Source organism: Solea senegalensis, linkage group LG4 (assembly GCF_019176455.1).
Source record: "Solea senegalensis isolate Sse05_10M linkage group LG4, IFAPA_SoseM_1, whole genome shotgun sequence".
Classification (NCBI taxonomy): domain Eukaryota; kingdom Metazoa; phylum Chordata; class Actinopteri; order Pleuronectiformes; family Soleidae; genus Solea; species Solea senegalensis.
The window spans coordinates 25972114-25999153 of record NC_058024.1 but is presented as its reverse complement, the minus strand read 5'-3'; the positions used below and the strand labels follow the sequence as shown (position 1 = coordinate 25999153).

Below are 27040 nucleotides of genomic sequence, written 5' to 3'. Positions count from 1 at the left end.
GCTCTCCATGGTGCTGAACGTGAGGCCATCAGCAGCGACGGGAACTGAAAAACTCACAAACTCACACAATTGGTGTCAGCAGAAGACGGGAAGGCCGGGTCCAGATACACATCCTGTACACCACATGGTGCAATCCCCACAAATCCCAATTCAATTTCATGTCGAATTCCCCCACAGGACCTTAGTGACGTCTTTACACAAGTAAACAGTGGATTAAAGACGTGGGACCAACTGGACCAGAGATGAAATTGATGAGTTAATCATCCAAACACACACTTCATTCATTCATTGTGGAAACAAGGTGGTCATAGACACCATGAAAATATGACAAGTTGGTCCCACATATTTAATTCACTGATGTTTCTGGTCTCTTTCTTCTTCTGTCTCTACCTCATCTCCCTCTTTTCCTTTCTCTCCCCCATTTGCCCTTTCACCCCAACCTGTCTAGGCAGAGGGCCGCACATCTGACTCTCCACAGATGCTCATTGTTTCTCTGCTCTCGATGATGTTGTCTACGTACAGTGCCTTAGATAATGTATGTTGTAATTCGGTGCAATACAAATTAAATTGAATTGAATGTCTTGGAATCTGTTGAATCAGGAGAAGCTTCAGCAGATTAAACTCCAGCAAAATCAGATAATCCGCTCTGGTGACCTCGAGAGAGAGAGGGGGGGTATCTTTTTGGGGCCACAAGGTTGGTGCAGTGGTTAGCACTCTTGCCTCTGCAACAAGAAGACCCGGGTTCGCGACCTGGTTGGAACAAGGACCTTCCTGCATGGTGTCTGCATGGTGTCCCTGTGTGTGTGTGTGGGGAATTCTCCGGCTTCCTCCCACAGTCCAAAAACATGTAATATGGGCATTAGGTAGCACGGTTGCTTGTCTCTATATGTGTCCCTGTGATGGACGGGCGTCCAGGGTGTGACCCCGCCTATCGCCCTATGTCAGCTGAGATTGGCACCAATTTGGAGAATAAAGCAGGAGAAGATGAATCTTTTGATTTGAACAAGATACTGAGTCACATCTAACAAAACAAGTGAGGATGTTTTTGACTCCATGACGATGACGGGTGATGAGCCCAGTTTAGAGAAGATTAATTGACCTTCACTGTCACTTCTACTGTCGACTGACACTTTCCCTGGGCAGATTTGACAGACTTTCTTAATAAGAGACGTCTGCAGGCGTTTAAATACAGTCAACACTATTTTAGTGTCAGGTTTGAGAGGCGGGAAAACGTTGGTGCTTTTAAATAATTAATTGAAATCCAATTAATAGTACTCCTGACCTGAAAATGAGAGCGGCTGCCCTGGAAGACCCTGTTCATTAGACGAGATGGATCCTCTCACTTTTATGAGACCTGATAATATGCTGATGAATACTGACGTGTGTTCCCTCGGCTTATTTCCCCGTTACATCTGTGGCTGCAGTTCTCATTTACATCCATATATAACATAATATAATTCAGATACATTGAAGGGCATATGGGAATAAAGTCAGTGCCGCCAGTGCCAACCTATGAGTGATTTACCTTTATGTTCAAGTAGATTCAGGCGATTCATATTCATCTTATTTTTAGAGCGGTAGGAACTACAGGCGTCCACTGGGTTTTCCCCTGGATTTCCTACAACTCTGCACAAAATAAGTAAAACTCCAGGGCTGCACTGCAGCAGATAATATAGACCCATGAGTCAAGTGTAAATATGTTCCAGATATGTGGAAAATAATTTGATTTGGTCAGCAAGTGAGATTTACTCCTTGAATGTCAATCAATAAGAGACGTACACAAACCCAGGCCGCGGCGACAGCTTGTGACGAGAGATGAAGTTCCTGAATTATATTCCCTAATCCCAGCTCAAAAAAACCCTCCCCACATGGCAGGGAATGTTTGTGCTGATGATTTCATTTCCCAGCAGCTCACTGATAGACATTAATTAATTCAACACAGGAAGAGTTTGGAGAAGTGTGTCTCACGAGTTTGATTACACAAACACAGACAGACATTAATTAAAAGCAAATATTTCAAACACTAACCACAAACACTGTGTTTTTTTGATATTGACTTAAAGAGAAGTGCAGCAGTTGCAGGTTCCAGCTGCATCACCATGGACCCTGAAGGAAAACCCAGAGCAGGAGCATCTAACACTGTGTCATCAGATCAAACCTCTCACAGCAGGAAGTTAATAATAGCACTACAGCAGAAATGTGAGGGGGTTATGACTCCAGGGCAGCAAATCATTCTCTATCTGGGATCACATCCAGTAAAACCCCAAACACAAACGCAATCCATTGACTGTCCATTTGGCCAGAGGCTCCTCAGTAGATACAGCATGTTCTCACCTTCCCGGGAGGGCCGCTGTCTCCCTGCTCCCCCTTTAAGCCGGGCAGGCCTGGAGGTCCAGCAATGCCCTGAGGAGCAAATTACACAATGACACTGAGGAAGACCTGAGGAAGACCTGAGGAAGACCTGATAAATGAAAAACATACACATACACATGACGAGGTTAACGCCAATCCACACACCTGCTTTCCTGGTAGTCCATGTGTTCCTTCTTTCCCAGGAACGCCATCTCTTCCAGGAACTCCAGGTTTACCGGACTCACCCTGAGGAGCAGCATGTATGTTTGTGATATAGAGATTGAGTGCAATGTTACGTTGACATCTGCTGACTTAAATAAGCTTTACAACAAGAATGAAAAGAGTGAAAACAAGAGAGTAGCAGCGTCAGACATGTTGGTAAACATCAGGTGGGAATGATTTGTTTTCAATCAGTTGCACGTCGTGGAAACGTTTCCAAATGATGAAGATTATTATAGCAGAGGCTGTTATTTGCCAATGACAGCTTGGTGCACACGTTTTCTGAGTTTCTGTTTATTTATTTATTTCATTTTTTCTCATTTCCAGTTAGAAGTGAAATGCCCCAGGCTCAGAAAACAAAGCAGCACTTCTATTATTCTGCACTTCCTGGCCGTGCTGCACAGTGCTGCAGCAACTATCGCAGCCCAGACTTGGAATGCATACTCACCACCTGGCCTGACAGTCCCGGAGGGCCCTGTGGACCCTGAAGAAGCAAATAAATAAAAACAACACCATGAGATTTACAATGAGTCTCGGGAGCAAAAGAACAGCAGTGATTTATAGGAACACTTACGACAGCTCCCGGAGGGCCCAGTGGTCCTGGCAAACCTGTGCTCCCCTGGGCACCAGGAGGACCCTGAAGAGACCAGATTCTGATCCGTTACTCAACTGTACTCTGTAGAGACGGATACGTGACTGTAAACTAATAGTGAAGCTGTTTTACCTGCACGCCAACACCTGGTTCTCCTTGATTACCCTGAAAAAAAAAAAACAAGTGACAGAGAATTTAACTGTGCATGAAAAAAACCAACAACAACAACAACAACAACAACAGGTCACAGTGTTTAAACTGCAGTGAACTCACCTTTAACCCTGGTGCACCTGGAAGCCCAGAGGGACCCAACGGGCCCTGATGAGAACACATAGACATGTAAAAGTCTGTGAGTAGTGTGTGTGTGTGTGTGTGTGTGTGTAATACTCACAGTTGGCCCCCGTATGCCAGGCTCTCCTTGATTTCCCTACAAGTGAAAGACACACATGCTGTTTATACACATGTAATCGCATCAATGGACACATTTTAAAAAAGGTTTATTTCTGGTAAGCTTTAATGTGCCTGTGATGCGTTACAAAATAAAGTCTGAATGCTAAGCTACGCTTTCAGACTGCAGCCAGTAAGCTTCATGAAACTGACAATTCATTCATCTAATCGCAGAAAGAACACAAACAAAAGTGTTTGTTCAGGGTTTTTTTTGTTTGAGCTGCTGACGTTTTCAGCACTGACTGGTCCCAGCTCGACTCGCCTCGCCTCGCCTCGCCTCCACAAGGCGCCGTTTAAGTGGGTTTTCCACGACAACATGGGCGGAGCAACTAGTGACTTGTAAAGCAGCTGTTTTCAGTGTAACTGAATCATTAGAATCAGTTGATTAAAACTATTTGTTCAGTACTTCCTCCATGACTCCGTCTGACACTGAGCTGAAACACAGCGGCAGAGTTTGTGATGCAGCTCGTCGGTCGCCATCATCAGTGCTGTCACTAAACTCCTCTGTTGAATACTGAGATTTCAGACATTTCCCCTGATAATTGTTGGAGATTAACCCACGTTTTTACGATTATTAAGTCTTTTTAACTGATCTACAGTTCAGCATTGTTCGGCACTCTGACCAATCAGAGGCCGGCATAGTATCGAGGCGGGTCGCGCTGGTGGAAACACACCGTTAGTGTGCTGCTGTTGCAGAGAAGCAGTGTGAGACACAGTCACTGTAAACGTCAGCGCCATCAACAGCTCATAAAAGCCACACTCCAAAGACATGAACTCACATTTATTTCACTTGATAAATGAACTATGTAATGGACAACAGCAGCAGTCATTTTGACAGGTCACAAAGAAAACCACAGGTCTACATAATCAAATCAATCAGCGTCCTCATGCTGTTCACTGTCACACTGTTTCCACTCAGAGACACAAACACAACACACGGGACTTTCTGACGACAGGTCACAGGAGGGTCGGCGGCGTCAGCAGAGAGACACTTGCACGGTTAACTGGAAATATGTGTGCAGAGCGAGGGATAAGCTCACAGCAGAGAGCGGCACCATGCATGACAAGCACGAGTCGAGTCAATCCACAACAGAGTCGTTTTTAGACTTGGCCCAGTTTAGTATTCCCTCCTACTATTGTGCACTGGATGCTGGCGTGAGCTGCAGCTTAGGACGTCAGCTGATTCCCTTTTATCTGTTCAATCAACAAATCTATGGCGTTCTAAACTGTAGAGTTTGACGCGGGCACTTTGGGGACAGGTGGTCTTCATTAATATTTCATGAGGAACTCAATCAAGGTCTGACTCTCATCCCAGACGCCCCGTGCGCTCCATAGTGATGAAATGTTTCCTGGAAGGTTCATCACAGTGTTTTTCTCTCATGTTATATATAAATATACATATGTGTAATACAGACACAGCTTTCATGCTACTAGCTGTGGAAGCCAAGACACACAGCCAGCTATATACACAGTATGTATGTATATATATATACATACATACTGTATACATACACACATACAGTATACAGTTCTTCCTCCACAGCCCAAGCATGCCAGCCTGCAGCAGATAACCTACCGGTCTACCTAGTACTCCAGGGAACCCAGGCTGGCCCTAGAGGGGATGGAAAAATGCCGGGAAGACGGATAACAGGAAGAGTGGGGGTGTAGTTTGAAGGGGAACAAACAAACACAGGAACAAGGAAACAGACAGAGATGAGGAGAAAGAGGAAGTTAGACAGTGAGGTGTAAGCAGCACAGCTCCACAGTGACAGTTACACTCTAAGGGATCTATGAAGCCTCAGCCGGGGGGGTGAGGGGGGGGCGGGGGGAGAAGAGAGCTCCATCAGCTCTGTGTGTGCAGCCAACCCACGATGGTTTTACTCTGCAGGTTACTGGTTACTCACTGATTGCCCTTGAGGACCAGAGGGCCCCGGTGGGCCCTGCTCCAACAGGGAGGGGAAGGAAAACAAGAAAATGTGAGGAGGGTCTAATATCTCACGTCTCTTTGCATTTATTCATGCACTGAAACAATGAACAGCATTTTGTAATTACTGTTTGTTTCATATTCTCAAAAAACATCATATTATTAAAGGTCCAGTGTGTAACATTTAGGAAGGTTGATTGTAGAGCTGAAACAATTAATCGATCAGTTGGTTATTAATCGATTACTAAATTAATTATTGATTAAAACAAGATTTTTCTTAAATGTGAATATTTTCTTCATTTCTTTGCTCTAAATAACAAAGAAATCATTCAAAGTCAATCATTTTGGTTTGTGGACAAAACAAGACATTTGACAACATCATCATTTCCAGGTTTGACAAACACCGCTCAACATGGTGTTCTGATATTTTATAGACCAAGCGATTGATCGAGAAAATAATCGACAGATTAATCGATTATGAAAATAATCGTTTGTGGTTTATTGGCTTTAAAATAAAAATAGTTTTTAATAGCATAATAGAATAATGCTTGTGTTTTTATTGCAGCCAAAATGGACAAACCAGCTAAAGTCTGCAGATCAGGAGCGTGAAGGCTACTGTCGACCTGTGACCCTGACACTGGAGGACTCCTCCCACCGCTTGTTACAATTGTCTCACCATTACAGGTGTTTTTGGGGAGTTTCACCACTGATCTACAGTCACACTGATACTCTGTGACCAGTCTGACCAGTCCGTGGTCCGGCAGTCTGTCCATGTCACATTTAGATTCAGAGCAGGAATCATCACTGATGGAAAATAAGATGACACTAATTCTTACATAATGGACCTTTAAATAGCATCACATGATAAATCGACTGGTGGAGTATGATTGTGTCATAACATCATCATGTACGGTTCATTTATAAGAGAAAAAAAAGCCTACTTACCGAGTGTGTTGAAATTATATTCACTAAATACAGTTAGAAGACTATTTAATAACACAGTCATCCATTCATTCTTTTATCCATTCATCCACTACATGGTGTACTTTATTAAAACAAAGAAAATAGTCAGCACTCCATTCCTCACGTACCGCTTTTCCATCCTGACCAGGTTTCCCTGGTTCTCCTGGTGTTCCCTGAAATTACAAACCACACAATATTATCTTCTGAGAAATAATAACTAACTAAAATAATTATGTTAAATGACTTTCTAGAGTTAGATGAGAAGATTGGCACTTTTGAAAGCACAACTTTTAGGTTGTTGATTTAAACTTGGAAACAAATGAAAACCCTCTGGTCCTCCTCCAGTTGTTTACAGAGCTGAGTAGTTCATAATGTTTTCACCTGCGTCCATTTGCTTGTTGATCTGTGTTTACGTGTTTGTGAGCAGCACGAGTGGAAAAGTAAAAACTCATTTGTGTTCTAACTGATCTTAGACCCAACTCACCTCTGAGCCATCGCGTCCTTTTTCTCCATGTTCTCCTCTTTCTCCTTTATCACCTTTTGGTCCCACAAAACCCTTTAGGACAGAAGATTATAAAACACATCAGAAGACGACGTATGAAAACTGAAGAAGAAGAAGAAGAAAATCTGATTCTGAATCTGTATCTTACTCTGTCTCCTTTGGGTCCTGGTGGTCCAGCTGCCCCGGCGTCTCCTTTCTGTCCTGCAAATCCTGGCGGGCCTCGAGCCCCAGGTGCACCAATCAGCACTGAATCAGCAGACGCTCCCTTCAGAGCCAAATATATACATGGATAAATGTTGTTGAACTCAATATTCACTTCATGTCGTTTTACAAGTGTTCCATTCCATCAGCTACAGGGATAAAAAGCAGTTTTACCTTTTGACCCGGTGGACCCGATGGCCCCGTTAATCCAAGTTTTCCCTGACAAACAGAAACAAATCTTCAAATGCACAGTATGTCATCTCTGTCACTGGTGGCCTCATAAAAAACAGCAACATAAAACCAATGAAATGATATAAAACCTGAGACAACACACTGGCTAATTATTAGAACCAAATATTACAGGAGATTATAGCACAGATGCAAAGCAGGTGATATTTTTGGATTTCTATGGATTTAAAGAAACATGTTGGCTAATTTTAACACAGAACTGTTACGTATTTGAACTTTAAAGCTCCACTGCAAAACCTCTATCGCCCCCCTGTGGATTTCATAGTAATTACCCAGAGAGAGAGAGAGAGAGAGAGAGAGAGAGAGGAGGGACGCTGTCTTCTGCTGTGTTTCTGTCTTTTAATGCAGTGTTACTAGTTTGGACTGCATCCAGGAAACTTTTTCAACATTTTCAAAATCACATTTGTGACAGTTTTTACAGGAGAATCCACCTCTGAAAGTCTTCACTCGTGCCGTGAGCTTCTTCTGCTTCACCTGATTGATCATGACTGAATGTTTCTCTCTCTGTTTCTTTGAAAGTAACAAACATTCACTTGACGACAATAGTCTAAAACACTTACAGCTTCTCCTTTGTCACCTTTGTCACCTCTCTCCCCCTAAAACACACACACACACACACACACACACACCATTAGCAGACGCATTATACAAAATCTTTATTTTGATGACGTGCAGTTCTTCTCTTCACCTTTTCTCCTGGTCTTCCAGACTCTCCTACTTCCCCAGTTCGCCCTGGAACACCTGGTATACCAGGCTTGCCAGACTCTCCGGCAGGGCCCTGGGGCCCCGCTGGCCCTCTTTCCCCAATGGCTCTTCCAGGAGGCCCTGTCGCTCCTGCAGGTCCTCGATCCCCTTGATCCCCCTTTGTTCCTCTCTCTCCTGGAATACCACGAGCGCCCTATAAACATTCAAAACGTTTATAATATGCATCATTTTTATGAATTTTCAAGGCGTCTTTTTACTTTGAAGCTTCTGAGATGCTTAATAATCATACTCACATCCAACCCAGCGGGTCCTCTCTGTCCTGTGTCCCCCGTGTCTCCCTTTGCACCTTTCTCCGGCTTCTGCACGGAAGGAGCCACAAGCAAGTCCTTCTTGTCCACAACCACCTTCAGCTCAGAGACCTGTGTGAGAGCACCAAAGCAAGCAGACACAAAAACGTTCTATTAGTATATCGTTCTACTGCATTTAATACCTTTTTATTCAATAAAATATATTTCCTGTGTATAAAATGTTGGAAATTAAAGATGAAATAATTATTCTTAATGTTTTACGAGTGTATAATGAATGACCTGATTGTATAAATTGTTGTTTTTCATTCCATCATGTGTTTAAAATAGCCCACAGTGGACAAACTAAACATCTCATGGCTGCATAGGGAAGATATTCAGCTAGACTGAGGACTGAAGGGATTTTTTTTTGGCTCCAAAAATGAAAGGTCAAAGGTCAGTGCTCTCCTTGACTCCATGTCACTGAAAGCTACAAATCAAGGCAGAATTGTTGGTGTAATTATTGACTCACAACCAACGAAAAGCTTTCACTAAGTCTGGCTTTTACTGCCTGGAGAACATTTTCTGTCTCAACAAGACACAGAAAAACATATTTTCAGCACAGAGATTGTTGAAATGGTGTCTTAAGAAAAAACATCAATCAGGCAGCTGCAGCTGGTCCAGAGTCCTGACTAATACCAGGGAAACTGGACCACATCACACCTGGTACTCAGATCACTACACTGGTTTCCTGTGAGTCACAGGATAGATTTCAAAATCTTACTCTTGGTCTACAAAGCACTGAATGGTCTTGGACCAAAATACATCCTAGACTTATGAGTTCCCTATGAAGCATCTGCAGGTCTAAGATCATCAGGAGCTGATCTTAGACCTGTGTGTTTCCCACATGCACAAACAAAGTGACTCGATACAAAGCCTCTAAAGTATGGGAAAAACTAGGCAATCGTTATAGCGTATATATATATATATATATATATCTATATATATATAGATATATATATATATATATATAGTCGTTATCGTTAACAAAAAAACATACTGGAGCTGGGAACTTGTTATTTGGTCTCAATAACAAGTAGTGAACCTCAGGTACCACAGATCCATGTAACTCAGATAACATAATAAAAATCACATATTCAGAATTGTGATAGTTAGTGATCTAGAGTTAATGCACCTTTAATAAATAACTCAAAAACAAGGAGTCCACACACCTGAATACCGAGGCTGGCCAGAGCCTTCTGTACGTCCTGCTGACACAAATACAGACGCATGGGTTAACACAGACGGACACTGGCAGCCAGAGTTTGGACATCAGACGTGATGGACTGATGTCTTACCACAGCTGTCCCAGGTTTGCCCGGTGCTCCGTCCTCTCCCGGGTCCCCCTGCCAATAAAAAGAGATCAAAGTGTCGACACACTGAAGCCTCAATCATGTCACACACTCACTACAGTGGAAGAAAATGGAAGTTCAACTTACAGTTTCACCTTTGAGGCCGTGGGGACCTCGCTCTCCCTGGAGCAAAGACCACAAGCAGCAGAAGAAGAGGAACAAGAAGGAGGAGGAGAAGGAGGAGGAGAAGGAGAAGGAGGTCATAAACCAGAATAAAACAGAGTAAATTGATATTTATATGGAGAAAAAAATGGAATCAATAAAGACAACGTACTCTGGGTCCTGCAGCTCCGGGGACACCGGGGACGCCCTGTCAGACAGAGGAACAAGGACATCGATGAGATCATCAGCAGATAATATGTGGGACAAATGGAGTAGCGTGCGGGGACACGTCCTCATGTCAAACATTTACACTGCTCTGAAAACCATTTACCTTTAAACAGCTGGGTTTCAAACGTCAATACTTTTGTATTATTGACCAAAATATGTGTTGGTATTGAAATCAATATTAAATCAATAAGAAATAAAGCTATAGAAATAAACGCTCATTCTCTAAATGAATGTCAAGAAATGTCAAGGCTTCATTTAATCAAATATCATGACAACAGTGCAATAAAACTAACGTGTGACATAATTCATCACTTCATCACGGATTTCATTAACCCTTAGTGATCACGCGGCACATATCTGTGCCACAGGTGCACCCATGGTCGTTTGCTGTGGGAATAATACACAACTCCTTATATGGACATCCTTGGGGGTGTGTCTGGTAACACTTTATATTAAGGAACACAAATTCACCATTAACTAGGTGCTTACTAACATGCATACAAGTAACATACTAGCCATTAATTAGTAATTATTAAGCACGTATTAACAACTTATTCTACCTCTATTACGACATGAATCAAGATTGTTCCTGATTAAGGTGTTAACTAATAACTGTCTAAAACCTAGTTAATGGTGAATATGTGTTCCCTAATATAAAGTGTGACCAAATGTTGTTTGTTTTTTTCGTCTTCTTATGGGTTGAGTTAAAGTTTATTTTATATCCTATTTTTAATCGTGATATTAAGTCACAAAATTAGCCAAATAGCCCAAATTACCGTTACATTTAGTGTAGAGTGAAAAAAGCTCTGTGTTCTAATGGTTACATTTATTTTGAAAAAAAAAAAGTAATCAGGAATATGTTGATATTTTAAAAAAAGACCCAACAGAGTTCTATGAAAAACACAATGAAACGCACAAACAGGAAGTGTTTGTTATTGAACAACAGCTTTTTTTGGACATACGTATTATTAGTCCATCATGCTGCAGGAAAAAGAAGAGATTTGTATCAAACTCTAAAAGAAATCTGAATACTCACAGGGGTTCCTGGGGGCCCCTGTGGGCCGGGGATCGGTGCCGCCTCGGCTCCTTTCAAGTACACAACCTGCGAGAGACGGTGCATGAGTTAGTAAACGACACACCATCCTCTTTCCACATTTTAATTGTGTCCACATCACCTGTCCAGGAGGACCAATACTGCCAGGTAACCCAGGTGGCCCTGAAGGACCGGAGGGGCCTACAGCTCCAGGAAGCCCTCGGTCTCCTTTCTGCCCATCACGGCCCTGGGAAAACACGCAATTACACAACTGAGGTTATTTCTGCCTGTGATTCAGTCGAGGATGAAGTATAAATCATAGTAGGTGGCCACTGATGCTCTGCACTGATGCTCTTCAGATAATTAATAGGACTTTGTACATGAATAAAAAAACACTCTGACATTTGGCGCTCCTCTGGATTTCTCTCTGAAGTGGCTCCGCCCCTTAAAGGCTAAGCTTGATCATTAGAGGCATGTGAACGTATATATGGCTGCCTCTGAGAGGCAGTGATGAGGGTGTGTCAAAGTGATAAACACACACAGAAAATCTGATGAGTAACACAAGAGGAACACACACACACACACACACACACACGGAATAAGACTGAAACAATCACAACATGAAGGAGAAACGACAAGAACTCACATCTCGTCCAGCTGCTCCTGCGTCTCCTCTGTCGCCCTGTAGATAAAAGAAAATCAGGAAAAATAACCTTAAATAACTTGTACACAATAAAGAAGTTATTGTAGAGGAATCAACACTAATACTTGAAAAGGTTGAGAAAACGACTATAACTGATGAACAAACCTTCCTCCCGTCTTCTCCTGGCACGCCGTCCTCACCCTGTGCAGGACAAAAACAAAACACATCACACGCTGCAATAAATCAGAGCCACTTCTTTAAGAGGTCCAGTGAAGACACGCTTTGAGTAAGTAAGCGTCATTCACGGGGACAGAACATGACACATTTACACTGTTAGTGGACACAATCACTATCAACAAAGTCCAACATGTTACCATTTTTCCAGGAGACCCAGGTTTGCCATCTTCACCTGATTTACCCTAAAAGAAGACGACAGTGTTAGAGAAACACAGACTGTAGAGAATATTGCTGCATTAGATGCTTTAATGCACCAATTATCCTCTGAATTATGTCGTCACACTGCATAGTGATGTGTGTGTGTCTGTGACTCATCACTGTCATATGAACATTATTCACTATTCAACTGGCAGCGTGCACACGGACCACTGCTTATGTTTGCGCACACGCACACGCACACACACGCACACGCACACGCACACACACACGCACACACGCGAGCACATGTGCTCGCGTGTGTGTGTGTGTGTGCGCGTGTGCGTGTGCGTTTCCTCCTTGTGTCGACTCATCTGTGCGTTTAAGGAGGTGTGCACTGAATGTTCCCTCGGTGTCATTGTAAATTGCTTATACTCACAGGTGTCCCTGGAGTTCCTGGGGGCCCAACAGGCCCTTGAGGGCCCAGTTCTCCTCTAATTCCTGGTAAACCCTGATTAAAAACAAAGACAGCAGATTGAATCAGACTTAACGGTTATTTACTCTGGTCAGTTACAGTGATGACAAACAGTTCGCCTACAAGAGTGAAAGTCTAAACATTTTAACATCTCCACAGCGCCCTCTGCAGCACGCACAGTTACAGTGCACGAAGGGCAGACGAGTGTTTACTGTGAGTGAGAACAAGTCCTCCTCCTCCTCCTCCTCATGTTTTGACTCAGAGAGGAAGAGCGACGCATGAAGACGTCTGTTGTCAATGTGTTTGTGTCTGTGTGTGTGGGTGAGGGTGAGACAGAGACAGAGAGGGGGAGAGAGAGAGGGAGAGACAGAGAGCGCTAAGACTGAGGAATTACAATGAGAACATATTTCCCATTTGAGATTTTAAAGTAATAACCACACAGGAAAAGGGAGACTCACATCTCTCCCGGGATCTCCCTGTTTCCCAGAATCCCCCTGGAACACAGAGAAAATGCAAAACCAATGTCAACAAAGACCCCATTCTTACGGAGGACACGTTCTTTATTATTCTAATCTTATTCTAATCCCTTTACAGCTGTGAGGAACAGACCAAATGTCCTCACAAAGATACAAACAGTGTAACCCTTGACCTTAACCATAAACACTTACTGTCTAATCCTAAACTTAACTTAACCTAATCACAACTCAAATGTTAGTCTTCAACTGACTCAGTTCCACAGAAATAAAGGTTCTGTCTGATGAGGACCAGGTTTTGGTTTGGTCTTTATCTTAACAATTGTTCCATTTTGTGATTTTTGAGTTTAAAGTCAAAGACATCTCATGGTGAATCTTCAACATGGAGCCATGAATTATAGGATGGAGATTTACTGATAGTGAGGACCTGAAAAGGTTATAAATACAAGTACAAACAATGAAATACCCTCTGTCCAGCGGGTCCAAGAGGACCTGGTTTACCATCCAGACCTGGACGTCCATCCAGCCCAGAAGCTCCCCTTTCTCCCTGATCACACAGAGAATTAGAGTTAGGAGACTTTATCTTAAAGTGTGAGAACAGAACAGATTAAACATAACTTTTTTATTGAGAATGTTTATTTGTTTATTGTTTTCAGACCTTCTCTCCCGGTGTTCCTCTTTCTCCTGTGTCACCCTGGAAATATGAAAAGGTTTAAAGAAATGATTGAAATAAAAGGAGGAAATCACTCATAAATCACTGATGAAAAAACAGCTGACCCTTGTGCCTGCAGGCCCCCGTTGTCCCTCAGGACCCTTTATAGACGACAGGGAAAGGACAAGACGTCACAAAGGATCCTCAGTCATGCATGAACACAGATGCTGATACAGTGGCGTATCAGACAAAAGCATTCAGGTCTTCCATGAACGCTGTCAACTCACTCGTAGGCCGGCGGCTCCAGGAGTCCCCGATTCTCCTTTCTGACCTTTGCTGCCGAGTCCTCCCGGGCTGCCGGCGTCACCCTGGAATCACAACCACGTCAGATGTTTGAAGAGAGTGCATGCAAACACTGTGATAAGACAGAGACAGAGACAGACAGAGACAGACAAAGACATGTACATACTTTGTCTCCCCTCTCTCCTTTCAGCTGCCCCTGGATGTCAGCCTGCTCAAAGAAACACACATGAAACCTCACAGATCACAGATCAGTGGGAGTTGATGTTCAAACTTATTTAACCTTTTTTTCTTTGCTTACCATAAAAAAAGGTGTGACGTCTGCGACATGCTCAGTGTTAAAGGTTCAATTTAAACTACAAACTAAGTTAGTAACACAATGAAGACATTTGACAAACATAAAAAAAAAGTTGCTTCCATTTTCAACAGAATAGAAACTGAGATCCTAAAAAAAGTTGATCTTTTACTCTTCCTTTATTTCACAACTATTAACCAAATCCCGTCATTACCGACAGTCTTGTGCTGTGTATTTCCTAAAAAACTAATGACATCATTTATATGATGATGGACGAGTTTGAGATGTGATTTGAGATTTATTCTGCACTGCTGTGTTTATGTCTCAAGACTACCGTCACAGCATTTGCTGCATGGATTTGTTTTCCGAGCACAGTCACTGTGTGTATCCCCCCCTCACAACAAACTGTCTTTAATAAGGGAATCACTCACGTAACAGCATGAGCAGATGACGTCATTAACTCGGGTTATCCATAGTAGAAAGAACCTATCTGCACCATAGATTCAGTCTTTATGCAGACGACAACAAAACCCTGTCCACTTAAAACCATCTAGATCAGGGTTTCTTCTCCATCTATTCCATGTAAATTAATCTAATCTTAATCTTAATCTTAACATCTCGTCTCTCGGACACTCACCACTTTTCCTGGTGGTCCAGCAGGTCCTTGAAGTCCCTTGAAGAGGAAGAAGAAGTTTTGTGAACACATGAACAGCAGAGACACGGTACAAAGTTAAATAAACTCCAATAAGCTGACAGACTGACTGACCTGGCTGCCTTTATCCCCTTTCAGTCCTGCAGGTCCAGGGCTGCCCTGTGATGGAACACAGATCAATAAAGAGAAAAAAAGATGGCGCGCACACACTCCTGACCTTGGTCAACGTTTCTCCTCAGTGGAATATCTGAGGAGCGTATTGATAAAGTGTCTGCACCATGAATCATAACATGTCTCACATTTATTCCATGCTCTCCGGGGTCTCCCAGCTCTCCTTTCTCTCCTGGACGTCCAGGCTGACCAGCCAGTCCCTGAGGGGGGAGGTGAGGGTGGATGTGAGGGTGGATGTGAGGGGCAATGACAATGTCAGTAAAGTGTACTTTCCATGGATGTTTTTAAAAATCATTAAGAAGCATGTGTTATACCCTGAGTCCTCTTTCTCCTGGCTTCCCTGGAAGTCCAGACTCCCCCTGATTGAAGAAGTAAACGCTGATAATTATATATGAACATGACGCGCATTAAACACAGTCTAATAATATATTCCATCATGTAAAGGAAATGAATGTGAAAAAGGGAGATCAAACTCACAGGAGTGCCTTCATCGCCCTTCTCTCCTCTGCCTCCCTGTAAAAACATAATATGAATAATTCATTGAATTTACCTGGGAGTGAAACTTTTACATTTCAGTATAAACAGCAGCGTACAGTGAGTAGAGAGGCACAGAACAACATTTACATGTGTGATGTTACCTTAGAAACGACATCTATGTACAGAGATGCATGAAGGAAGCAGCAGAACATGGTTACAGTACAGCAGCATGAAATAACACACATTTACTGCACTATACTGCGATCAATAAGAATAAGAATAATGATAAGTTTTACATTAAAAAACTGAGCAAATCCTTACATGGGAAAAATATATAAAATGTCATTTTGGTGCAGCTGCAACTAACGCTTATTTTCATAATCGATTCATCCGTCCATTAGTTACTTGATTAATCGAATAATCGTTTGGTTTCCATAAAATGTCAGAAAACGTTAAAAAATGATTCACTTTTATTAATGATTTCTTTGTTACGTGGAGCAAAGAAACAAAGACAAATATTCACATTTAAGAAGCTGAAACAACCAGAAATCTCGTTTCATCATGAAAAAAGCGTCAAACTGATGAATCGATTATCAAAGTAATTGACGATTCATTTAGTAATCGATTAATAATCAGAGTAATTGTTTCCGCTCTAGTGCAGCCAAGGTAATTTGGCGTGGGACTAATACACAACTCCTTATATGGACATCCTGAGGGTGAGTGTTTATAGGTGACATATTCAGGCTTCTTATGCGTTATGATTCATTTCATATCACATTTTTAGTCGTGATATAAAGTAGCAGTAATTGTGCAGAAGTCACAAAGTAAAACTGTATTCACTAATTCACAAATTCAATCCGTGTTTAAACATTTTTTAGTACTTTTTGCTCATGCATGTGTATTTAGTTGGTATTATGTTGCCTGGGTTGTGCTGATAAAAAGTATATAAGACACTGTATACTGCACATTCTTATGGCCTCTAAGTATATTATACTGTATGTTTAAACATAGTGATGGAAAAAAGCAGACGTGTGCTCCGTGTTCTAAAGGTTAAAAAAGTCAATACATAGACATTGTTACTGCATTATTACAAGTTCTTAAAAAGGTATCGACACAGATGCAGAGGATGGTAAAGAGTGTGTGTCGCTCCACAGTTCCACCATACTCATCTCTGACCTCTTTCCCAGGAAGACCAGGCTTTCCTGGGATTCCTGGACGCCCGTTGTCCCCTCGCTCTCCTGGTTCACCAGCGTCTCCCTAAACAACATTTTCACAACAAGTTTAATAATCATCAAAGAAAAAAGAGCGAGAAACGAGCTCAGGGAAACTCTCACGCTCACCTTGGCACCTGGTCTTCCACTGATACCAGCCAGGCCCTGAGGGGAAAACACACACACACACACACACACAGACACACAGACAGACACACACACACACACACACACAGACACACAGAGACACACACACACACAGAGACACACACACACACACAGACACACACACACGGGAGACAGACACACACACACACAGACACACACAGACAGACAGACACACACACACACACAAAGAGACACACACACACACACGCACACACACGCACACACACACACACACGACGGCGATGATGTCGTTTGTAGATAAATGTTGATAAATGTTGTTGTTTTGAACTTACTCTCTCTCCTGATTCTCCTTTAGGACCAGCAGCACCTAACCCTGGTGACCCCTTTGAGAGAAAAGTGGAATAACAACATTATTAACGTCATTTAGACATAAAACCACGCCCACAAACAATCCTAAATATAATTCTACATTCTACGATTGAAAGATTGGCACCAAGATCTTTGAATAATTTGTCATTTGCATCATAAACAGAGTTTATAGTGTAAGATGTCATAACTTCAGATACCCTTTAACACCGAGTCTATCTGCACTTTACACTGATGTAATTAATGCTAATGAATGAAGTAGTGCTGTGAGTGAGTGAATCCCTTATTAAAGACAATGGACTGTTTAAGGCCTGTGGTCTACAAAAACAAATCAATACAGCAAATGCTGTGATGATAGTCTTGAGACACAAACGGTTTGTGCTATTGGAAAAATAACAACGGTTTCTGAAAGCTGAGAAGATGCACGTCAGCGTCTTTGTTGGAAAAACACCTGTACTGTAAACACCTACATTTTTGGACACTGAGACAAAGACTCAAACAAATGTTATTTTAAATATGTTTTATATTGTTCAACTTTTACATTTAACACCTAAAATCTGGTGTTCAGGTACAACTACTGTGTTTTTCTTCATTTTAAATTGGCAAATAAAAATACTGTGTTTTTCAAAATTTTGTTTAATTTTCAAAAAAGGAAACAAATCCCTCTATAAATGACGCGTGAAGCAACATTTTCTATTATTATTATTATTATTATTATTATTATTATTGATAAACACAGTTATCACAGTGCTGTGTGTGGATGTTGGAGCATTTAATTTCCCAGAGGGAACCTCCCAAAGGGATTAATAAAGTCGTCTGCCTGTCAGTTATCTAAAGCTTCTCAATCTACAATCATCAATCACTGTGTTGATGTATTATCATGTAGTCGTCGTTGCTCACTTTCTCTCCTCTCTGTCCTGGCTCTCCTTTCTCTCCTCGCTGCCCATCAAGACCAGGAATACCTCGCTCGCCCTGTGGAAGAACAGAACGGAACAGAACAGAACAGAACAGAACAGAACAGAACAGAACAGAACAGAACGGAACAGAACAGAACAGAACAGAACAGAAAATGGAAGAAAACCAATGAGTGTGAAGAATGACAGTGTCAGAATGTGTCGTCTACAGATATGAAAGGTGTCTTACCTGTTCACCTCTCTTTCCTGGAATACCTGGAGACTGCAGTCATATCGTACAAAATACAAACGTTCAAAAGAAAATTCAAAATCACAGAGTTATTGTACGTCACGATGTGGTGTTTTTTTTTTGTGTATCCAAGGACTCACACTTCCTCCAGGCTCTCCTGGAGCTCCGTCACGTCCCTGAGAACAGACACAGGTTCATGACATCAGATTATGAAACGCTCTGTGACGGCGTCTCGCTCCCGTGGATCTGCTGACTTTCATATGAGTTCAGACGGTCTCACCTTTTCTCCCGGTGGTCCACTGGGTCCTGGTAAACCCTGGTGACAAAACCAAAGAACTCTTTTCATGAGACGCTCACTGCACCAAACCAAAAGACGTCATTAGCCGATACGATTAGGACAATCTGTGACTCACTCTCAGCCCCGGTGATCCTGAGAGGCCTGGCTTTCCTGCGTCGCCCTGAGAAGACACAGTTGCTTCAATAGTGGCAGAAAAATGTAAACGCTGCTGTGTGTAGCTCACCTGTCCTCATCATTCATCATTCATTCACCTGTCCTCATCATTCACCTGTCCTCATCATTCATTCACCTGCTCTGATCATTCACTCACCTGTCCTCATCATTCATGCACCTGTCATAATCATTCGCCTCAATATTCATTCACTTGTCCTCATCATTCATTCACCCGTCCTCATCATTCACCTGTCCTCATCATTCATTCACTTGTCCTCATCATTCATTCACCTGTCCTCATTATTCATTCACTTGTCCTCATCATTCATTCACCTGTGTCCTCATCATTCATTCACTTGTCCTCATCATTCATTCACCCGTCCTCATCATTCATTCACCTGTCCTCAATATTCATCATTCATTCACCTGTCCTCATCATTCACCTCATCATTCATTCACCTGCTCTGATCATTCACTCACCTGTCCTCATCATTCATGCACCTGTCATAATCATTCGCCTGTCCTCAATATTCATTCACTTGTCCTCATCATTCATTCACCCGTCCTCATCATTCATTCACATCATTCATTCACCTGTCCTCATTATTCATTCACTTGTCCTCATCATTCATTCACCTCCTCATCATTCATTCACCTGTCCTCATCATTCATTCACTTGTCCTCATCATTCATTCACCCGTCCTCATCATTCATTCACCTGTCCTCAATATTCATCATTCATTCACCTGTCCTCATCATTCACCTGTCCTCATCATTCATTCACCTGCTCTGATCATTCACTCACCTGTCCTCATCATTCATGCACCTGTCATAATCATTCGCCTGTCCTCAATATTCATTCACTTGTCCTCATCATTCATTCACCGTCCTCATCATTCATTCACCTGTCCTCATCATTCATTCACTTGTCCTCATCATTCATTCACCCGTCCTCATCATTCATTCACCTGTCCTCATTATTCATTCACTTGTCCTCATCATTCATTCACCCGTCCTCATTATTCATTCACCTGTCCTCATCATTCATTCACTTGTCCTCATCATTCATTCACCGTCCTCATCATTCATTCACCTGTCCTCAATATTCATTCACTTGTCCTCATCATTCATTCACCGTCCTCATCATTCATTCACCTGTCCTCATCATTCATTCACTTGTCCTCATCATTCATTCACCCGTCCTCATCATTCATGTCCTCATTATTCATTCACCTGTCATAATGATTCACCTGTCCTCATCATTCATTCACCTGTCATATTCATTCACTGTCCTCATCATTCATTCACCTGTCCTCATCATTCATTCACTTGTCCTCATCATTCATTCACCGTCCTCATCATTCATTCACCTGTCCTCATTATTCATTCACCTGTCATAATGATTCACCTGTCCTCATCATTCAGTCACCTGTCCTCATTCATTCACCTGTCATATTCATTCACCTGTCCTCATCATTCATTCACCTGTCATATTCATTCACCTGTCCTCATCATTCATTCACCTGTTCTCATCATTCATTCACCTGTCCTCATTATTCATTCACCTGTCACTCACCTGTCCTCACCTAGTCAGTGACATGAACGTGAGTAAATATAATTCCTTACTTTCTTTATTCAAACACTTGCAGACGGACAAAAAGCATTTCTCTCATCAAACTGCTGAGAGAGCAGATTATTTTGTTTTTCACTTCACTCACACTCCAACCTGTTTGCAGCCATCTTTGCTTCACTAGCACAACGTCTGTCTTGACGTAGAACAAATCATTTGTGTGTGAGTGAATGTCACCACATGCTGCTGTGGAGACTTACTCAGCATTGTGTGACCTCATGTGATGATGGTTTGAATGTAAAGGACATTCGTGAGTATTAAAGTGTTACACAGTATGAACATGAACATGAACATGAACATGAACATGAACGTGAACACGAACCTGAACACGAACAGAAAACACTGCTGCACTTACTTTCCCCCCGACTTCTCCAGCCGGTCCTCGCTCTCCCTGCAAAGACACATGTACAGAAAGATGATTTTCTGACTGAAACTCACCAGTTATTACTTTTTAAAAGCACAAGCCAGAGCAAGTGGAGTTATCCATCACTGTCACAGTTGTAAATGGTTGCGTTTTGCAGCCACTGTTGAAACAATCTCATTATAAATGTACTAGAGTTACTTGAGGGCAGTGTTTATCTAGTAATTATGAATAACTATTGAATCAAAGTTACATGTATAATGTAAGAGTGTATGTCTCTGGTGCACAGAGAGGAAGCTTTTATCTACCAGCAACTTCCACAGGTTTTTCTGTTCAGGTTTACATACATATTTATAAAGAGTTCACACCTGAGTCACAGAGATAGTTAAAGGTGTGGTGGGAGAGCATTTGTTTACTCTATCGCTTGAAATCCTCATTGTCACAAAAATGAATAATGTCAGTCAGCTGTGGAGCGGACAGGTGTGTGAAAACATCATCCAATCACAATGAACCGTCCAAATTCATGTCAAATCAGACTCAATCAAACTGCCATCGGCTCCTCCCTCCACCTCTTTGAGACACTTGCAGCAACTTTATGGCAGAAAAGGAGTCAATAAAAAGGCTGATGCAGAGCCATCCAAGACCAGAGTGCTTCAAATATAACCTGCTCTGATCTCAACTCTACCTTTAACAGTGCATTTTTGACTTTTTCATTTTTAGGGGAAATTCAATTTACTAAAACTAAAGCAGGTGCTGTGTGTGTGTGTGTGTGTGTGGTCATGGACCAGTCATTATACTGTGCAGAATGCACACGCACACACTCACCCTGTCTCCCTGTGATCCAGGCTCTCCAGGCTGTCCTCGGTCACCCTGTCACAGAACACACACACAGAGGTCACTCCTCCATCTTTACCAAAACTTCAGAGGTTATTTTGTTCTCACCTTTGTCTTACCTTACTGCCAATCTCTCCTGGAGGACCACGAGGCCCCTGAAAGACAAGTTGTTTTGTACTTTACTAGTACTAGTTAGTTAAAATACTTTACATTCAATGTCAGTGGGCGTTCCGTCGAGACACAAATGCTTTTAAATGATCCAAGTGTCACTCATTTCTGATTTAGAAAGAGGAAATCTTTAAACCTGTGTTCCCAACTTAAACTTCAGTTATATAACAGTATTTACCTCGTACTCTCTAGTGACGTGTATATTATTGCATATTTGACAGGATGATTGACGTCACTGTGCAGCTGCAGTGAACAAACAAACAAACTGCTGGGCAGAATTAACACAATCATAAAAGAGCAGATGCAGTTAAAAAACCTCATTATCACCGACCACTCTTTATGATCTATACTTCAAATAGACGCCACTCTCAATGTTTTTAATACAATTACAGTTTATTGTACAAACTGTACAGTTCTCACAGTGTGACGTCCAAAATGCAGAATTAGAAAGACTGAATTCTGAAGATTGTGCAGCTAAAACTTGATTTCTTCGTGTGTGTGTGTGTGTCTGTCACCCACCCTGTCTCCAGGCTCTCCCTGTCTGCCTGCAGGTCCAGGTAACCCTTCACCACCGTCACCCTAAAAACAACAACATCTTTCATTTCTGTCACTACTGATGCTCATACACTAAATCAAGCTGCAGCTACCTTGTCTCCTTTGCTGCCCTGTGGTCCTGCTGGCCCTCGAGGGCCCAGAGTGCCTGGAGATCCTGGAATACCCTGACAGTACAAAACAAAAAGGCAATTAGCAAATGCAAAATATAATCCCAATCCCCCTGAGATTATGTCGGCACATCTGCAGTGATTGACGGCGCTTACTGGAGAGCCCTTCTCGCCCTTCACTGCCACACCGCTGCCTACACCTGGAGGTCCCTGCAGGCAGAGAGAGACACAGACAAGAGCTCAGAGTCACTGTGCATGCATGCAGAGAAACACTGGCGCCGGACAGTTCAGCAGTCTGTGCTGTGACTTACCCTCTCTCCTGAGCTGCCCTTCTCTCCCTGAGACAGACACAGACACACAGACAGAGAGACAGGACACGAGGGAGTGGATGTTAAACAGTGTTTGTCACAAACTATTTCCTTTTTTTAAAAAAAGACACTGCAGGAGATCAAAGTGCTTGACGAGTAAAAACACAAACAACCCACGTCTTACTGTTTATAATCCACAGAACAACAAGAAAGAGAAACAGAAACTGGGAACTACAGTAAACTTAATGTTTATATAATACGAGAGAACGATACCTTTTAGCACCAGTTTTTATAATATCAAACACCAAAACTGGTGTTTTTTTAATAAAGAACATTCAATTCTAAATAATTATGTTTCATAATTTCATAATGTGCCAGTACAATCTCACATTTGTGTGAATATACAGTAAATGTTTGGGCCTACACTTAAAAAAAAACTATTCCAGTGGCTCAATGCTACCACCATGTGTGTGGGTCTGAAAATAACACTTTCATCTTTGAGCAGTGGCTGCAATCATAATAATAATAATAATAATAATAACAACAATAATAATAACAATAATAATAATAACAATAATAATAATAACAATAATAATAACAATAATAATAATAACAATAATAATACTAATAATAATACAATAATAATAATAATAATAATAATAATAACAATAATAATAACAATAATAATACTAATAATAATAACAATAATAATAATAACAATAATAATACTAATAATAATAATAACAATAATAACTCTCGGAAATGCCTCCGAACACCCGTGGGGAAGATTTGACACGTGCTTATTCTTGTCAGGACATCAGGTTTTCCTCTGACAAAGTGTGAATTGTGATGAGAAATATGACAAAAATTTAATATTAACAGACTCTAACATCAATGTCTCCTCAAATATTTATTACAGTCTATCAATAATAAAGATGAAGTAACAGATCCAAGTATTTGGAGAGAAAACCAACAATCACTGCAGTATTTAAACTCAAAATGTTTCTATTTTAATCTCTGTTAAACTAAATCCTTCCTGATCTGACGTGTGCACCTTTACATTCCTTCAGTGAATAGAAACGAGGACACTAACCTTGATGGAGAGTCCCGGTGTTCCTGGAATCCCAGGACGACCGTCCTGACCTGATAATCCCGGAACTCCAGATTCCCCTTTGGTTCCGGTGATGCCCGGCCGACCCGGAGTGCCCTTGGAAAATGATTAATTAATTAATAATGATAATAATCATCATCATCATCATGATAATAATAAACTGAAAAAGTATAACACCAAGGATTGCAGCTCAAAGTGCTTCAAAATATAAAATTAAAAGTCTAAAGTCAAAAAGTTTGTTTTAACTTTGAAATAAAAGAAAATGTGAAAATAAAACAGTAAATTACAACAACAACGGAATACAATAGGAAAAGGTTTGAGTTACGAGGTTAAAAATCTGTTTTGACTTGAAAATAAACTAAAACACGACACACAAATAAAAAGGAGATAGTTCAAGTCTTTCCTTTTAAAAATATCTAGTGAGCTAGTGATTCTTAAATGCTATCATGGTTTGTGCGGTGTGATTGTGTGATGGTGTGATGTGTGATTGTGTGATTGCGTGATGGTGTGATGGTGTGATGTGTGATGGTGTGATGGTGTGATGTGTGATTGTGTGATTGTGTGATTGTGTGATTGTGTGATTAATGGTGTGATGTGTGATTGTGTGATTGGATGGTGTGATGGTGTGATGGTGATTGTGTGATGGTGTGATGGTGTGATGTGTGATGGTGATGGTGTGATGGTGTTATTGTGTGATTGTTATTGTGTGATGTGATTGTGTGATGGCGGATGGTGTGATTGCGTTATTGTGTGATTGTGTGATGGTGTGATTGTGTGATTGCGTGATTGCGTGATTGCGTGATGGTGTGATGGTGTGATGGTGTGATGGTGTGGTGTGATGATGGTGTGATGGTGTGATGATTGTGTGATTGATGTGATTGTGTGATTATGCTATTGTGTGATTGTGTGATTGTGATGGTGTGATGTGTGATTGTGTGATTGTGTGATTGTGTGATTGCGTTATTGTGTGATTGTGTGATGGTGTGTGTGTCTCTCACCGGTATCCCTGGGAGGCCTGGTTCTCCCTTCCTCCCTGGAAGACCCCCTCCAGCTATAGTTGAGCCTGGTTCACCCTGAAGCACGATCACAGTATGATGAATATCACTGTGATTTGTTGTCTCGCAAACAAAGTGTTAAAAACATAATTAAAATAAATCTAGCTCACCCTTTCACCTTTGTCGCCCTTTGACCCTTGTTGCCCGGTCGTACCTGGTTCACCCTACAGAAACAACAAAAGGAAAGGTTTGTAACGTCCAAACTAAAACACAAACCACAAACACGTGTGCACGTCACTCACAGAGACTCCTCTGATGCCCGGCAGGCCCTGTGAACCCTGTGTGACAAAAACAACGACATTACGTCATGCTATGCTAATATGACGTCACCGCCTCGTCCAGAAGTTCTGGAGGTCGTCTACTCACGGGAACTCCTGCGTTTCCGGGGGCACCGGGTCTACCTGGCAACCCTGGATTTCCATCAATACCGGGAAACCCCTGAAGAGGAGAAAAAAAAACAGGACACAAGGTGTTAGCTTAGCATTTTAACTTTTTATAGTCTTATTGCTAATCTTTCTAAAGTATTCTTTCTTGGAAATGCATGTTTATTATTTATTATCTTTACCTTTAGTGTCTTTACTGTCTTCGCCCCAATACAACTTTTTCATTTCCGATACGATACCGATATTGCAGCCTTGAGTATCGGGCCAATACCGATATTGATCCGATACAATATCATACATACATCATCATCATCATCATACTTTAATGACTTATTTTGTAGTGTGGAATGTTAGAATAGGCTTGATCAAGTGATATTACTTAAACAGAGAACACTAGTATGAGACAAACTGACCCATTATTATTATTAACCAATGGTTACATACATTTTAACCTTCAACATAAGAATACTGGATTTTTTCATAATCTGATACACGTTTTTTGGCTGATATCTGAACGGGACATCCCTTGTAATAAAGGACTTCTTTATCTTAGCTGTACTCACTCGTTCTCCCTTTTCTCCTTTCACCCGCCCTGAGGGTTCAAACGGGGTGGGCTGGCCCGGCGGTCCCGGTGGTCCTGCTGGTCCCTGAGGGCCTCTGGGGCCGTCCCTCCCGGGCAAACCATCAAGACCCTACAGCAGAAACACAACATTGCTGTTAATGTCATTGTAATATCACATGAGTGGGTTGTTGTAATGCTGTAACTTACAGGTCCACCGTTGCGTCCGTCTGTCCCATCTCTGCCTCTGTCGCCCTGTGGGGTTTGAACACATCACTATTTACTAACTTCAGTACAAACTTCAGGAGGAGAAAAACAAATCACCCTCTGGACTCTACCTTCTCTCCACGCTCGCCTCTCTCACCCTGAAATAAAATCAACACACATTAAAGGGAGAGAATCGTGTGTGTGTGTGTGTGTGTGTGTTCCAGAGTCAGACTCGGAGAATAACTCACGCGTGGGCATTGGACCGTGCACTGCTGTGGACCTGGAGACACCTGAAAAATGAAAGATAAGAAACATTAGCTGAGAAAAACAAGTCAAGAGTTGTTTATTTTATATCTGTTCATCTTCTCCTGCTCACACACTGCTGGAGAAGGGCGGGGCTGGGACCTAAACTGAGATGATGAACTTGAAATAAAACTATGGTTCATCTGACTCTCACATGAAGACGTTTTTATCCTCTGAATTAATCCTTCCACAGCATTTTGGCTGCTTTTTTAAACATACAGTTTATACGGCTGTAAGAATGTGTAACATACAGTGTCTTATATACTGTTTTTCAGCACAACCTAAATGTGCTGTATATATATCTATATATATATATATATATATATATCTCTATAGATATATATATATATATATATATATATATATATATATATATATATATATATATATATATATATATATATATATATATAGATATATAGATATATATATATAT

The 27040-nt window shown here is 41.6% G+C and overlaps 1 protein-coding gene across 4 annotated transcripts in view; it reads right to left on the bottom strand.

Annotated features, from left to right (window-relative positions):
• The window catches only part of col7a1 (collagen, type VII, alpha 1), a 70525-nt gene that overhangs the window by 16989 nt on the left and 26496 nt on the right, over positions 1-27040 (bottom strand). For 3 of the 4 annotated variants that reach the window (XM_044024057.1, XM_044024056.1, XM_044024054.1), the window contains exons 28-87: positions 26550-26591; positions 26433-26459; positions 26305-26349; positions 26099-26227; positions 25519-25590; positions 25395-25430; positions 25263-25316; positions 25096-25170; positions 24080-24193; positions 22990-23016; positions 22835-22888; positions 22664-22735; positions 22536-22595; positions 21968-22003; positions 21840-21884; positions 21009-21044; positions 18986-19030; positions 18853-18888; positions 18713-18748; positions 18573-18605; positions 18330-18401; positions 17396-17446; positions 17064-17099; positions 16900-16980; positions 15724-15759; positions 15561-15605; positions 15375-15446; positions 15190-15234; positions 15061-15096; positions 14298-14339; positions 14116-14196; positions 13954-13989; positions 13835-13870; positions 13643-13723; positions 13162-13197; positions 12668-12739; positions 12231-12275; positions 12022-12057; positions 11860-11895; positions 11356-11460; positions 11217-11282; positions 10125-10160; positions 9938-9973; positions 9797-9844; positions 9671-9706; positions 8448-8573; positions 8138-8347; positions 8010-8045; positions 7375-7419; positions 7148-7264; positions 6982-7053; positions 6626-6670; positions 5515-5550; positions 3555-3590; positions 3437-3481; positions 3296-3328; positions 3146-3208; positions 3020-3055; positions 2518-2598; positions 2335-2403 (exon numbers count right to left, since the gene is read on the bottom strand). In XM_044024057.1, the coding sequence (XP_043879992.1) occupies positions 2335-2403; positions 2518-2598; positions 3020-3055; positions 3146-3208; positions 3296-3328; positions 3437-3481; positions 3555-3590; positions 5515-5550; positions 6626-6670; positions 6982-7053; positions 7148-7264; positions 7375-7419; positions 8010-8045; positions 8138-8347; positions 8448-8573; positions 9671-9706; positions 9797-9844; positions 9938-9973; positions 10125-10160; positions 11217-11282; positions 11356-11460; positions 11860-11895; positions 12022-12057; positions 12231-12275; positions 12668-12739; positions 13162-13197; positions 13643-13723; positions 13835-13870; positions 13954-13989; positions 14116-14196; positions 14298-14339; positions 15061-15096; positions 15190-15234; positions 15375-15446; positions 15561-15605; positions 15724-15759; positions 16900-16980; positions 17064-17099; positions 17396-17446; positions 18330-18401; positions 18573-18605; positions 18713-18748; positions 18853-18888; positions 18986-19030; positions 21009-21044; positions 21840-21884; positions 21968-22003; positions 22536-22595; positions 22664-22735; positions 22835-22888; positions 22990-23016; positions 24080-24193; positions 25096-25170; positions 25263-25316; positions 25395-25430; positions 25519-25590; positions 26099-26227; positions 26305-26349; positions 26433-26459; positions 26550-26591 (3426 nt within the window). Of the gene's footprint in view, positions 1-2334; positions 2404-2517; positions 2599-3019; positions 3056-3145; positions 3209-3295; positions 3329-3436; positions 3482-3554; positions 3591-5186; positions 5223-5514; positions 5551-6625; positions 6671-6981; positions 7054-7147; positions 7265-7374; positions 7420-8009; positions 8046-8137; positions 8348-8447; positions 8574-9670; positions 9707-9796; positions 9845-9937; positions 9974-10124; positions 10161-11216; positions 11283-11355; positions 11461-11859; positions 11896-12021; positions 12058-12230; positions 12276-12667; positions 12740-13161; positions 13198-13642; positions 13724-13834; positions 13871-13953; positions 13990-14115; positions 14197-14297; positions 14340-15060; positions 15097-15189; positions 15235-15374; positions 15447-15560; positions 15606-15723; positions 15760-16899; positions 16981-17063; positions 17100-17395; positions 17447-18329; positions 18402-18572; positions 18606-18712; positions 18749-18852; positions 18889-18985; positions 19031-21008; positions 21045-21839; positions 21885-21967; positions 22004-22535; positions 22596-22663; positions 22736-22834; positions 22889-22989; positions 23017-24079; positions 24194-25095; positions 25171-25262; positions 25317-25394; positions 25431-25518; positions 25591-26098; positions 26228-26304; positions 26350-26432; positions 26460-26549; positions 26592-27040 lie in introns of all 4 variants that reach the window. The other variant, XM_044024055.1, reaches the window with a different exon arrangement.